The sequence below is a fragment of the Ovis aries genome, chromosome X (assembly GCF_016772045.2).
Source record: "Ovis aries strain OAR_USU_Benz2616 breed Rambouillet chromosome X, ARS-UI_Ramb_v3.0, whole genome shotgun sequence".
Taxonomy (NCBI): Eukaryota; Metazoa; Chordata; class Mammalia; order Artiodactyla; family Bovidae; genus Ovis; species Ovis aries.
The window spans coordinates 37,650,852-37,665,823 of NC_056080.1; the positions used below are offsets into that span (position 1 = coordinate 37,650,852).

Here is a 14,972-nt window from a genome sequence, read left to right on the forward strand (position 1 = left end):
AGTGATCAAGCCTGGTCCCTGGTCCCAAAGCTAAATCTTCTTTGGAGATCACGAATTCGACATCTGAAGCTATCAGTATGCACTGAATTACTTAAGCAAACAAATAATAAGGGGAATAATAATATAGGGAATAAGAAAATTTAAGGGTTTATCTATTATGTATGATCTTTAATGTGTTTGCTTTGATGCTTCAGTTCCCCATTGTTTCAGTTCAGTTCAGTCACAGAGTCATTTCCGACTCTTGGCGACCCCATGGACTGCAGCACGCCAGGCTTCCCTGTCCATCACCAACTCCCAGAGCTTACTCAAAAACTCATGTCTATTGAGTCAGTGATGCCATCCAACCATCTCATCCTCTGTTGTCCCCTTCTCCTCCCGCCCTCAATCTTTCCCAGCATCAGGGTCTTTTCAAATGAGTCAGTTCTTCACACTAGATGGCCGAAGTATTGGAGTTTCAGCTTTAGCATCAGTACTTTCAATGAATATTCAGGACTGATTTCTTTTAGGATGGACTGGTTGGATCGCTTTGCAGTCCAAGAGACTCTCAAGAGTCTTCTCCAACACCACAGTTCAAAAGCATTCTCACATCCATACATGACTACTGACAGTCTATAAATACTGATAGGGATTCAGTCTTAATAACCAGTGCTACAAAAGGGGGAAAGAAAAAAGACATGTAGCAAATGCCATTGAGGACATACAGAAAATGGAAAGCTCATGTACTGATCATCACGATGGTGTGATCACTCACCTAGAGCCAGACATCCCGGAATGTGAAGTCAAGTGGGCCTTAGGAGCCATCACTAAAAAACAACTAGTGGAGGTGATAAAATTCCAGTTGAGCTATTTCAAATCCTGAAAGATGATGCTGTGAAAGTGCTGCACTCAATACAGCAGCAAATTTGGAAAACTCAGCAGTGGCCACAGGACTGGAAAAGGTCAGTTTTCATTCCAATTCCAAAGAAAGGCAATGCCCCAGAAAATTCTCAAACTACCGCACAACTGCACTCATCTCATACACTAGCAAAATAATGCTCAAAATTCTCCAAGCCAGGCTTCAACAGTAGGTGAACTTCCAGATGTTCAAGTTGGATTAAGAAAAGGCAGAGGAAGCAGTGGTCAAATTCCCAACATCTGTTTGATCATCAAAAAAGCAAGAGAGTTCCCAGAAAAACAACTACTTCTGTTTGATTGACTATGCCAAAGCCTTTGACTATGTGGATCACAACAAACTGTGGAAAATTCTTCAAGAGATGAGAATACAGACCACCTGACCTGCCTCCTGAGAAATCTGTATGCAGGTCAGGAAGAAATCGTTAGAACTGGACATGGAACAATAGACAAGTTCCAAATCGGGAAAGGTGTACATAAAGGCTGTATATTGTCACCCTGCTTATTTAATGTATGCAGAGTACATCATGAGAAACGCTGGGCTGGATGAAGTGCAAGCTGGAATCAAAACTGTGGGGAGAAATATCAATAACTTCAGATACGCAGATGACACCACCCTTATGGCAGAAAGCAAAGAAGAACTAAAGAGACTCTTGATGAAACTGAAAGAAGAGAATGAAAGAGTTGGCTTAAAACTCAACATTCAGGAAAATAAGATCATGGCATCTGGTCCCATCACTTCATGGCAAATAGATGGGGAAACAATGGAAACAGTGAGAGACTTTTTTTTTTGGGGGGGGGGCTCCAAAATCACCAAAGATAGTGACTGCAGCCATGAAATTAAAGGATGCTTGATCCTTGGAAGAAAAGTTATGACCAACATAGACAGCATATTAAAAAGCAGAGACATTACTTTGCCAACAAAGGTCCGTCTAGTCAAAGCTTTGGTTTTTCCAGTAGTCATTTGTGGATGTGAGAGTTGAACTATAAAGCTGAGCCCTGAAGAACTGATGGTTTTGAACTGTGGTGTTGGAGAAGACTCTTGAGAGTCCCTTGGACAGCAAGGAGATCCAGCCAGTCCATCCTAAAGGAAATCAGTCCAGAATATTCATTGGAAGGACTGATGCTGAAGCTGAAACTCAAATACTTTAGCCACCTGATGTGAAGAACTGACTCTTGGGAAAAGATCCTGATGCTGGGAAAGACTGAAGGTGGGAAAAGAGAACGACAGAGGATGAGATGGTTGGATGGCATCACCGACTCAATGGACATGAGTTTGAGTAAGCTTCGGGAGTTGGTAATGGACAGCGAAGCCTGGCGTGCTGCAGTCCATGGGGTCACAAAGAGTCGGATATGACTGAGCAACTGAAGTAAACTGATGTACTGTTGGTGAGAATGTAAATGGGTACAGCCACTAGGGCAAACAGTAAGGCAATGACTCAAAAAAATTAAAAATAGAACTACCTTGAGAGCTTGTTTGGAGGTTCTAGCAGGGGAGTGCAGCTACTTGTATACCCTTGACCAAAGACCAGTCCTCCTCTATCGGGGATGGTCGTCCTCTTCAACCAAGGGCGCAGCTTTGGGAGGGACGCACATGGAGTGGTGAGGGAGGAAGGGGACACCCGCCTAGCCAGCCAGATCAGCTGAATCAACCCTGGCGATCAATGGGGTGACAGATGTCACAACCAGATCGCCCTCACATCCAAGAAAATGGCAACCCACTCCAGTATTCTTGCCTGGAGAATCCTATGGACAGAGGAGTCTGGCAAGCTATAGTCCATGGGAGTCACAAGAGTCAGACAACTTAGTGTCTTAGCCTTAGTAGCTAAACAACAAGAACAAATACTGCATTTTATATATATCATTTTCTTCATCAGGGGACATTGTGTGTATACCTGTGGCGGATTCATGTTGATGTATGGCAAAACCAATACAATATTGTAAAGTAATTAACCTCCAATTGAAATAAATAAATTCATATTTTAAAAAATAAAAATAGAACTACCATATGATCCAGCAATTCTACTTCTGCATATTTATCCAAAGAAAAACACTAGCTTGAAAAGATATAAGCACCCCCATGTTCTCTGCAGCATTATTTACAATAGTCAAGCTATGGAAACAACCTCAATGTCCCTTGATGAAGAAAATGATATATATAAAATGCAGTATTTATTCTTGTTGTTTAGTCACTAAGGCTAAGACAGTAAGTCGGGCTTCCCTGGCGGCTCAGAGGTTAAAGCGTCTGCCTGCAATGCAGGAGACCTGGGTTCGATCCCTGGGTCGGGAAGATCCTCTGGAGAAGGAAATGGCAACCCACTCCAGTATTCTTGCCTGGAGAATCCCTTGGATGGAGAGGCCTGGTGGGCTACAGTCCACGGGGTCGCAAAGAGTCGGACACGACTGAGCGACTTCACTTCACTTCACTGTCTGACTCTTGTGATTCCCATGGACTATAGCTTGGCAGACTCCTCTGTCCATAGGATTCTCCAGGCAAGAATACTGGAGTGGGTTGCCATTTCCTTCTCTTGGGGATTTTCCTGACCCAGGGATCGAACCTTGTCTCCTGCATTGTAGGCAGATTCTTTACCACTGAGCCACCAGGGAAGCCCCAATATATGTTCACTGAAATGTAAAACAAATGAGACCAGGAGAAATACCAGGCTAAAAAGGTACATTTTATTTTTGATTGATCATTTGGAAAGGCTGCTCCTCTCTGATCTGATTTAGTTGGCAAGTCACAAATAAAAAAGATCTGTAGGTCCTTAGCAGATGGCATTCTCACTGAGTAAGCACAACTTGGCAGCTGGAATGAGGCTGCCCCTTTTATGTGAGAAGTTCACTACCCACACCGAGGGAGTATATCTCTGCCGCCACAAAAAGGAATGAACTCTTGCCATTTGAAACATGGATGTACCTTGAAAGCACTATGTTAAGTAAGTCAAAGAGAAAATATCATATGATCTCTCTTACATGTGCAATCTTAAGAGAAAAACCCAAAGAACTAAAACAAATTGAACTCATGGATACAGAGAACAGATTGTCGTTTTCCGAAAGTGGGGGCTGGGGGTTGGGCAAAATGGGTGAAGGGGGTCAAAAGGTACAAATTTCTAGTAATAAAATGAAACAATTATGGGGATGTAATATACAGCTTGGTGACTCTAGTTAATAAAACTACATTGTATATTTGAGAGTAGCTAGGGGAGTGGATCCTGAAAGGTCTTATCACAAGAAAACCATTTTTAGTAACTATGTATGGTGATGGATGGTAAATGGACTACTGTTATGATCATTTTGCAATATATGCAAATATTGGGTCATTATGTTGTCCATCTGAAACTAGTATGTTAGATGTCCACCATACCTCATTTTTTTTTTTTTAAAGAAAATGTTCCAGTCCTCTGAGCTGGTCCTTGGCAAGAACCATGACCTGCTCAGCCACATGCCAGGATGTCTCATCAGTAGTGGCAGTGGCAATAAGGAAACAAAAAAGTAATTTAAGATGAATGATGACTAAATGGGAGAAAGAAAGTTTAAACTCCTCAGGTATGAGAATACCAAGTTTTTATCACAGTTCCATTGAAATATCTCAGTATGGGATGATAGAAGTGGTAGAAGAATGTAAAAAAAGGTAGAAATATACATTTTTATTATTCTAACAATCACATAAGGCAATCAAACCTTTATTTGAAGGCTCTGCTTAAAATGCCAATGTAAATATGTTGGAAGGGGGAGGTCACATATCAATACCTTGATATCAAGTATCCTAATCAACTAGCTGATTAGTAACTTAGCAAGTACCTGAAGGAGTAGGCTAGACTAGGGCAGGGGTCAGCAAACATTTTGTGTACAGGGACAGAGAGTAAAGATTGTAGGTTCCATGGGGATGGCTGGTCTCTGTTCTAATGGTGCCACTAGATGCTATTCCATGGTGCCACTGTGATGCTAAAGCAGCCGTAAAGAACGCACAAATGAGCAAGCCTTGGCTGCACGTCAACACAATTTTACTTACAAATGCCATAGTTTGCTCAACAGAAAAAAGCAAGTTGTTTGTCTTTTTTATTTTTCCATGGAAATAGCAAGAGGTTGGGAAATGTATAGTTATGGGATAGAGCCTGCAAGGCCAGTTCCCCACACGATGGAGTGTTGTGGCCTTGTGCTACCCCAAGAGCAAGCCCCTAGCTGGGACAAGGGGGCATAAGGTGGAGGTCAGGTGGCAGGGACTGGAGGTAAAGATGAGATAAATTAGGTTCCTATCAAGGGAGCCCCAAACTTTTTATAAGGCTCTTCAGAGTTCATGGGAAGTCCAAGTACATGTGGAGAATAAACAAAGTTTTATTATTCAATGTCTTAAAGCTGAAAAGTTTAATTGTAGCCTTCGATTAAACCAAGATTGTTCTGGACATCTAGTTGTGTTTACTGTCATGTGTGTGTATGTGTGTGCGTGTGTGCACAAGTATGCACTCAGTCGTGTCTGACTCTACGACCCCATGAACTACAGCCCGCCAGACTCTTCTGTCCATGGTATTCTCCAGGCAAGGATGTTGGAGTGGCTTGCCATTTCCTTTTCCAGGGGATCTTCCCAACCCAGGGATTGAACCCGCATCTCTTGCATCTCCTGCACTGGCAGGCAGATTCTTTACCACTAGCACCACCTGGGTGAAACATTCCTCTCAAAATATGCTTCAGGACAAAAATCAAGCAAGTTCTAATTCAATCCTTTCAGTTTCTGGCTTTTTTTCCCTCCCCAAAGACATTGGTTGCCTCATTTTGTAGCTACAAAGCTTACACAGCTAAGAAGGGCACATTTTCTAGAAGAGCCACCCCTCAACTCTGAAGTTCTAAGGAGTCACCTGGAGGTCTTGCTAACAGGTAGTTTCTGATCCAGTGTGTCTTGGGTGGGGGCTTGAGAATTTGCATTCCTAACAAGCTCCCAGGCTGACACAGCTAGTCCATGGACCACGGTTCAGAGAACTGCTTTTCTGAAAGATGCTCACCCCTCTTTGAGGAGCTCTGTGGGAGCTGGGGAAGTTCCCTGCAGTGGCATGTGGGGCCTGAGGGCCCCTGGACTCTTCTCAGTTCTTGAGTCAGCCTTCTGGGTAAACTACAGATAGATGGCCTCCCTCCCAGGCATACCCTGGCCAGGTTCAGCAAAGACAATTTGTTCTTTGGCTGAACCTGGACAACATGTCAGTTAGGTTTATTAGTGAAGACAAACAACTCATTATTTGGAAGATGATTGTGTTAGCTCTGGGGTGTCAATGCTAATTACGTTATAGCCCAGACCCAGAAATGAATGGTGGGAGTTCTTAAGTGCCAGTTCCTAAAGTTCCCAGGAAATGGATTAAGAACTAAATCTAGCCTTTGCTTTTTAATGAAATGGCTGGGCCCTTCCTGTTCAGAGGTCTCCCTCCTGCCTCGGCCCTGCTGCCAGGACTCACCTGCAGCATCCCCAGCTGCAACCGGTAGAGGAGGTTTCGGGCTGTGGGGGTGGACACAATGAACAGTCTCCTTTTCTCATAAAACTGATCCAAAAGTGCAGCTGCTGTTCTCACGCCGACATTGACATTCATGGCTGTAATCAGAAACAGTCAGGTAGGTCAGAAACCCTCTACTGCTTCTGGCTCAATACATACAGCCTGTGATGAGACACAGAAGCATATGTGTAAGAAGTAAACCCCGAGATAAAGACTCAGCTAGAAGTCTTCAGTTTATTCAGGAGGTGGTCCCAAAGAACACTCAGTTGGGGAGTGGGGACGCGTGTTAGTTTCCTCTTGCTTGCGGTCAACTCATCACCACAAACCTAGTGGCTTAAAACACATTCTCTTACAATTCTGGCAGTGCGAAGTTTGGAACGGGTTTCACTGGGGTCAAGTCAAGGCTGTTGGCAGGGCTGTGCCCCCTCCCCAGCCGCCCCCAACCCACATGCCCTGGGGGAACATCTGTTTCCCTGTCTTTTTCCAGAATCTTGGCTCCTAGCCTTTCCTCCACCTTCAAAGCCAGCAGCGTAGCAGCTTCCAACTTCACTCTTCTCTGAGAGCAGTTCCACCTCCCTCTTATAAAGGATGCTTGGGATTCCACCGAGCCCACCTGGGTAATCCACGTGCTTTCCCCTCATCTCAAAATCCTTAATTTACAACTTCAAAGTCTCTTTGGCTACATAAGGTAATACATTCACAGGTTCTGGGGATTACGATGTGAATATGTTTGTGGGGTACTGGAGGTGGGGGGCATTTACTCTCCTACCCCAGGAAATGAGATAGGGAAGGAAAGAGGGATGTTCTTTGTATTTTAATGAAATCTAAGAGCCTCAGGCATTTAGCTGTTGATGTATGTATCTGTCTCCATCTCTCTCTCTCTAAGCTAATTCTGAGCAGCTAAGATTAAAGGGAAAGCATAAAGATGAGAAAGTACTACTGCTGCTGCTGCTGCTGCTAAGTTGCTTCAGTTGTGTCCAACTCTGTGCGACCCCATAGACGGCAGCCCACCAGGCTCCCCTGCCCCTGGGATTCTCCAGGCAAGAACACTGGAGTGGGTTGCCATTTCCTTCTCCAATGCATGAAAGTGAAAAGTGAAAGTGAAGTTGCTCAGTCGTGTCCGACTTAGCGACCCCAGGGACTGCAGCCTACCAGGCTCCTCTGTCCATGGAGTTTTCCAGGCAAGAGTACTGGAGTGGGTTGCCATTGCCTTCTCCGGAGAAAGTACTAGGAAATGAGAAAAAGTGGAGTACAGAAATAGAAGCCATGTCCAGAATTTTCTGGCTAGTCCAAATGTCACATTTTGTTCCTCAGTAATAACAGCTGACAGGTACTGAAAGTTTTAGTTTCATTATTGTTACTGTTATCCAGGCTAGAATACTGGAGCGGGTTGCTATTCCCTTCTCCAGGGGATCTTCCCAACTCCAGGACCATATGCCAAGCCTTGCTCAATTCCACTGTTCAATAGATGACCTCATTTCATCCTTTCAACAGCTCCAGGAGAAGGTAGAGTATTTGCTTCCTCATTTGACATTAGGAGGAAAGATCCCGAAGGTCCAAGATCTGCAGGACTTGCCAGCTAGTGCTGCAAAGCAGGGGCTCTATCATCTGTACATAGTAGCGTACTGGCTTTGAAGAGAGGAACAAGGGTTCAGTTCAGTTCAGTTGCTCAGTCGTGTCCGACTCTTTGTGACCCCATGAATCACAGCATGCCAGGCCTCCCTGTCCATCACCAATTCCTGGAGTTCACTTAAACTCATGTCCATCGAGTCAGTGATGCCATCCAGCCATCTCATCCTCTGTCGTCCCCTTCTCCTCCTGCCCTCAATCCCTCCCAGCATCAGGGTCTTTTCCAATGGGTCAACTCTTCACATGAGGTGGCCAAAGTACTGGAGTTTCAGCTTCAGCATCAGTCCTTCCAATGAACACCCAGGACTGATCTCCTTTAGGATGGACTGGTTGGATCTTCTTGCAGTCCAATGGACTCTCAAGAGTCTTCTCCAACACCACAGTTCAAAAGCATCAATTCTTCAGTGCTCAGCTTTCTTCGCAGTCCAACTCTCACATCCATACATGACCATTGGAAAAACCATAGCCTTGACTAGACGGACCTTTGTTGGCAAAGTAATGTCTCTGCTTTTCAATATGCTGTCTAGGTTGGTCATAACTTTCCTTCCAAGGAGTAAGCGTCTTTTAATTTCATGGCTGCAAGTACAGATGCTTTTTTGTTTGGGTTGCACGAGGTTTTAGTGGTGGCAAGCAACTCCTCATTGTGGCAATGTGGGGTCTAGTTCCCTGATCAGGAATCGAACCCTGGTCCCCTGTATTGGGAGCGCAGAGTCTTAGCCATTGGACTGCCAGGGAGGTCCCAAGGGTGCAGACTTTGCTAATTCATAATGCCACTGATTTATAATGAACCCTGGGCTCCTACCTCCAGCTTCCTCCTTAGAGGACATGCGAAATAAATCAGTAGATGAGCAGAGGTGAACAAGGAGAGTGGGCAAGATGGGCTGCCGAGTTACTGGAAGACTGTTTTCATCCAACAGATGCAGATGGCTGGCCCTGAACCTTTCAAAGTATATAGAACAGAAGCCTCCCTGTCCTGGAAACCGGAACCAAAGGGGCATCAGGGTCTGCTGCTGGCTGGAGAGAGAGCTGCCCTCGTACCTGTGCAGGAGGGCTCAGTGCCAGACCAAGCCAGGTTGGACTGACATACTCGGGCAGAGCTCCCCTGGAGCTCATAGCCTCCGATGCAGGAGAATTCACACACGGCCCCATAATTATCGCCGTCACTGGAGCACTTCATGTAGCCGTTCTCCGGGGCGTGGAGCTTGCCGCAGCGTCTCACTGTGTGGGACACAAGCCCAGAGGGTGCTCAGTGCTGAATGCCCCACCACCACCACAAAGCAAGCAGGGAGAGGGGGAGTCAGAAACACCAGCTTCTACACTGGGCAGGTGTGTAGGGAGGGGCAGGTGTGGCTATCTGCCAGTGGGTAGGCCTTGGGAGGGTCATTGTTCAAACCAACAAGACCACTGAGATAAACTGATTCAGCTCCCTGTGGTCTAGATGAGGAGGTTGAACCCAGAAGAGGAAGGAGTAAAGACGGCTATTTATTAGCTACCCAAATCATAAAGCTCAAAGTAAACCTTAAAAACCTTTTTTTCCCAAAGCTTCTGGAACACCAAGAACACGGTCGGGCTGGTGGGCTATCTAAGGGGCTCCTAACCTCCTTCATAGAAGGACTCAGATAAGCTTTGGCTGGTCACTGAAGCTCAGGAGTATAAAAGCTATTAAATACTATTGTTCTGGGACAGCCAGCGATGGGCTCATGTGAGATGAGCTTACTGCTCTCTTGGACTCCTTCAATCATCTGCCAGCACTCAACCTCATCCAGATTTGAATTGTGAAATTTAGGCAGTGAAGTGGCACCCTTCCCCTAGCCTCATGATCAGAGGCAAATCCAGAGCTGGCAAGTCTTCCTCTGACAATGGGCACTCACAGAAGGTTCTAGCTTGAGTCTCTGCTTCCCTTTGTTCTTAAAAAGAGAGAGGGGAAAAAAAAGCCAAGAAGCAGTCATCTTACCTCTTACTTTAACTCGAAATTGGCAAGTGCCCTTGTTCTCGGCTCTGTCATAGACTGTGTACTGGATCTTGTGGTCTCCTTCTGGAAAATGCGAGCCTGGGGGTGGGCCTTTTAGAATAACACTTAAAGGGGGAAAAAATCAGAAACACCAAAGATGATCGCTGTAGGCCCTAACAACAATCAGGCCATGATGGCCTAAGGATCAAAGAGGATCATCATGGGTGTTTGTTGAGCACCCATTCTGTTCAAGATACAGAGACTCCAAAGGACTGCCATTAAGCCAGTTTTACTAGTTTAATTCTCAAAGAAGAGAATTTTCTGAGCTTTACTCTGTTTTGGAAGTGCAGTTTGAGACCAGAAAATGGAAGTCCCCAGTTCCTGGGAAGATCAGACTGGTTTTTCTTGTTGGGATGTAGAACAGAGGATGGGAGATGCTGAGAACCCAAAGCTCAAGTCTTCCTTCCTTTGGTCCAAGGGAGACCTGAACTGCCACCCGATTGGGAAAGTGAAAGGGAAAGTGAAGTCGCTCAGTCGTGTCCGACTCTTTGTGACCCTGTGGACTGTAGCCTATCAGGCTCCTCCATCCATGGGATTCTCCAGGCGAAAATACTGGAGTGGGTTGCCATTTCCTTCTCCAGGGTATCTTCCCGACCCAGGAATTGAACGCAGGCCTCCCACATTGCGGGCAGACGCTTTAACCTCTGAGCCACCAGGGAATCCCACCCAATTGAGAGGATGAGGGAATTTTCTTTGAGGGAAATCATTTGAGAGGGTAGTCCCAGCAGTCACTGGCAATTTGGGCCTGCAGGGGGCGCCATAACTCTCTTTGCTTTTTCTATTTCAGTGGAGACCTTTCCTGAGCAAAAGGCAAATTCACTGTGATTTCACGGTGATCATAATAATAATTCAAGTTATTATTATCTTTATTATTAGTTATTATTGTTATCATTATTATTATTCTTTGTGCCGTGTGTGCTGAGTCACTCAGCTGTGTCTGACTCTTTGCAACCCCATGGACTGCAACCCTACAGGCTCCTCTCTCTGTGGGGATTCTCCAGGCATGAATACTGGAGTGGGGTGCCATTCCCTCCTCCAGGGGATCTTCCCAACCCAGGGATCAAACCCAAGTCTCCTGCATTGCAGGCAGATTCTTTACCTTCTGAGCTACCAGGGAAGCCCAGTATGTAAACCTTACACATGTCTGGTGTGGCTCTAGACATATATATATATATATATATATATGTAGGCATTATATATACACACACACACAGATGTAGGAAACTCTCAACAACTCTATGATGTAGGCATTATTATACCCATTTCACAGATGAGGAAACTGAGCCACCAAAAGATCAAGGAACCCACCCAAGGTCACAGAGCAAGGGTGACTCCCACATCTTTCTTCTCAGTTGTCTGATAAGAATATCAGTAGGTACAATATGATCAATTGTTTTTCAATAGATCATTTCCCTTCTCTCTACACGTCTGAGGAATGAAAAGAATATTGACTGACAATGTGCATGTGAAATTCTGTCACCATTGAGGAGAACCTTCCACACAGGTGGACAAGGCAGATGTTTACAAGTATGCAGTGAGGGGTGTTACGAGAGTGCCAGACATCCCAGCATTACAGACGTGTCACTTTGGGCCTTAGGTGCTTTAAGGTCCTCATCAGGAAGCACAATTTAAAAGCAGATAAACCTGGGAGGAATCATACTTCAAACATGAGTCTTGGAGACTCTCTTTCATGTGTGACATGCAAATAACAGTCATAGGGCATAAATATGGAGCTCATAGGAAGCACTTGTCTCAGCACCTGACACTAGAACCTTCCCCCTACCGCAGAAGGGGACTACAGAACAGAAGCTTGCAAAAGACATGAGGAAAAGAAGAGAAATGCCAGAGAAGCAAAGGGGCCAAGCAAGAGCTGAAAAGGGGGAAAAGAGAGCCTTATCTGAACTCCTCATTCTGCTCCACACCTCTGATGGCCCTGGGCTGTAGAATTTAGGAAGCCAATAGCTGCTCTGAACAGAGGGTTCGGGTTACTAAGATGCTCTTTCAAAATGTGACATTTCTAACTGTAACACACAGATTACCCACAAAAATGCCAAGGTGAATATCCTTGCTCAATAACTAGAGTCATCTGATGACCTGATATTGTGTGTATATTACACCAGATTTCAATAGCAATCGCAGTTGTGAGAATCTAAGAATCTGTTATGGGCTAGGAGCAGGGCCAGGCATCATGCTGGGTCCCAAAAGATTCAACAATTGTTAAAAGCCAATCCCTGACAATATCAAGGGCTTCCCAGGTGGCTCAGTGGTAAAGAACCCACCTGCCTGCCAATGTAGGAGACCTGGGTTTGATCCCTGGGTTAGGAAGATCCCCTGGAGGAAGAAATGGCAACCTACTCCAATGTTCTCCCTGGAGAATCCCATGGCCAGAGGAGCCTGGCAGGCTACAGTCCATGGGGTCACAAAGAGTTGGACATGACTGAGCACATACACACGTGATGCATGACATGGTTATATCAACTGTGACTTATATTTTTAATCCCCATTGCCTAAAGTTTCTCCTTAAAGGGTGACATATGTATGCAACAGCAAATAAATAATTTAATACTCACACTTTATCTTTGAGGAATTACAAGGGGAAACATAACAAATATGATCTAAGCTAGATGGTGGGAAAAATTATCAGGCTGTCAGAACAAAACGTCCTAGGGGTGAAAGACTGAGCCTCTTCCTAGAAGAAAATGTTCTGTTATGGCTAATATTGGCTTAAAAACATTTCCTATTGCCCAGCCTAGGTTGACAGAATTCTAGAAAGCCTTGCCCTGCTGTATGGCTCACCAGGGATAAGTCAGAGGTGTTCTTTGTCCACAGATGGAAACTCGGTGGGGAGGTCTAATAGAACCGTGTACTCTAAGGCGTGGATGTGAATATGCTGACATGAAGTAGTGGCCTCCAGGGAACATGAGGGCCCATCCATAGCCGCAGGGGCACAGGCGCAGCTGCTAGATTAGAACAGCATGTGGCTAAACTTCACTGAAGGGAACCACCCATTTTTAAAGATTTTGGGGATGTATTTCAAACTATTTGTGCAGTTGGTCCTGGAGAAGGGGGGTGGGGTGGGGAAGAAGGCAGAAGGACTCCTTCTCTTTTATTTACAACTGGTTTAAGTGTTTAATAGTCATATATTGAAAAATTAAAAATCAAAAGTTGTGAAAGAAACAAGTGCCAAAAAACGAGATTTTGGAGTTCTGCCCTAAAACATACTCCAAGAGCACAAGGGGGCGACACTGAGCTCCACCTGGGAGACTCAGGTTCCCAGGGAGGCGGTGGCTTAGGAAGGCCTGGGTAGGGGGCCTAGCAGACAATGGCAGTGAGTCTTTCCATGAATTAACCACTTGACTTCCTCTTCCTTCTTCTGTCCCTTTTCCTCCCTTCTTCCCACCACTCTTCTGACTTCCTTTCTTTCCTTCAGCAAATAGTTACTAAGTAGCAACTATGTGCTAGGCATGGTTCTGGGCATTAAGGATATGGCTGCAAACATACTGTAGTTGAGACAGGCAGTAAACAGATACATAAGTGAAGAATGTAATATGCCAGACAGTGAAGAAAAACAAAGAAATGAATGAGGTGTGGCTGAAAGCATATACTGACCAGTATATGCATACACTTCCTTATTCTTGGTAGTGAACTTCTCACATAAACGGGCAACCTCATTCCAGCTGCCAAGTTGCACTTACTCAGTGAGAATGCCATCTGCTGTGTCTCTTCCCTCGGGCGTCTCCCAGGACACTCGGACTGTCAGCTTGTTGGGTTCTGCAACGCGTTCCTTCACACTTGGACACTTGATTCTAGGAGGTTCGAGATCTGAAAATATAACCAGAATATTCTCACCATCATCAGGAAATATCAACCTGGGGTTCGACACCCATCCCACCATTAGACATGCCCGAAGCTCTGTGCTGAGTTGTGTCCGACTCTTTGTGACCCCGTGGACTGTGGCTCACCAGGCTCCTCTGTCCATGAGATTTCCTAGGCAAGAATACTAAATGGGTTGCCATTTACTTCTCCAGGGGACCTTCCTGACCCAGGGATTAGACCCTTGTCTCTTGTATCTCCTACATTGGCAGGCAAGTTCTTTACCACTGCACTATCTTTGCGAGTGCCCAAAGCTCTAGGTGCTCCCTATTTCTGAAGGGCTTCTTCACCTCTTCTGTATTTATCTTCTTTCCCTTCATCTTGCCCTTTCTTGTCTGCCAAGTTCAACTTTTTATTTTGTATTGGGATATGCATGCATGTTCAGTCGCTTTAGTCATGTCCGACTGTTTGCGACCCTATGGACTGTAGCTCGTCAGGCTCCTCTGTCCATGGGATTCTCCAGACAAGAATACTGGAGTGGGTTGCCATGCCCTCCTCCAGGGGATCTTGCCAACCCAGGGATCAAACCCGATGCCTCCTGCGTCTTCTGCTTTGCAGGTGGGTTCTTTACCACTCAGCCACCAGGGAAGCTCATATTGGGGTATAGCTGATTAACAATGATTGTGATAGTTACAGGTGCACAGCAGAGTGACTCAGCTATATATATATGTGTGTGTGTATACACCTATATATGTATGCATTCTCCCCCAACTCCCCTCCTACCCAGGCTGCCACATCACACTGAGCAGAGTTCCCAGTGATATGCCTGCTGACTTTTAAAGACTGTGTGAGTATTTACCTGTGTATGGCTAAATCAGCAATCAGCTGGCCTTGCTAGTGTCTTGTAGGGTAATTTATCAGCTACAGCAACTTCTTCCCCACGCTTCCAAACTCTGCCTATCGACTTGGCAACATAGCAGTTACCCAACTAGAAATCATTCAGCCATAGTGAGTCCTTCCTGCTTTAAAGACAGTATCATCAGATACTAGAGAAAAGTGCCTTAGGTATCATCTGCTGCTGCTGCTGCTAAGTCGCTTCAGTCGTGTCCAACTCTGTGCGATCCCATAGATGGCAGCCCACCAGGCTCCCC

The 14,972-nt window shown here is 45.4% G+C and overlaps 1 protein-coding gene across 3 annotated transcripts in view; it reads right to left on the reverse strand.

Annotated features, from left to right (window-relative positions):
* SRPX (sushi repeat containing protein X-linked) overlaps positions 1-14,972 on the reverse strand; it is a 193,998-nt gene that overhangs the window by 84,383 nt on the left and 94,643 nt on the right. For all 3 annotated transcript variants that reach the window (XM_027962915.2, XM_027962916.2, XM_027962914.2), the window contains 4 exons: positions 13,704-13,830; positions 9,952-10,073; positions 9,036-9,215; positions 6,333-6,466 (listed from right to left, as the gene is read on the reverse strand). In XM_027962915.2, coding sequence (XP_027818716.1) covers positions 6,333-6,466; positions 9,036-9,215; positions 9,952-10,073; positions 13,704-13,830 — 563 coding nt within the window. The remainder of the gene's footprint in view (positions 1-6,332; positions 6,467-9,035; positions 9,216-9,951; positions 10,074-13,703; positions 13,831-14,972) is intronic.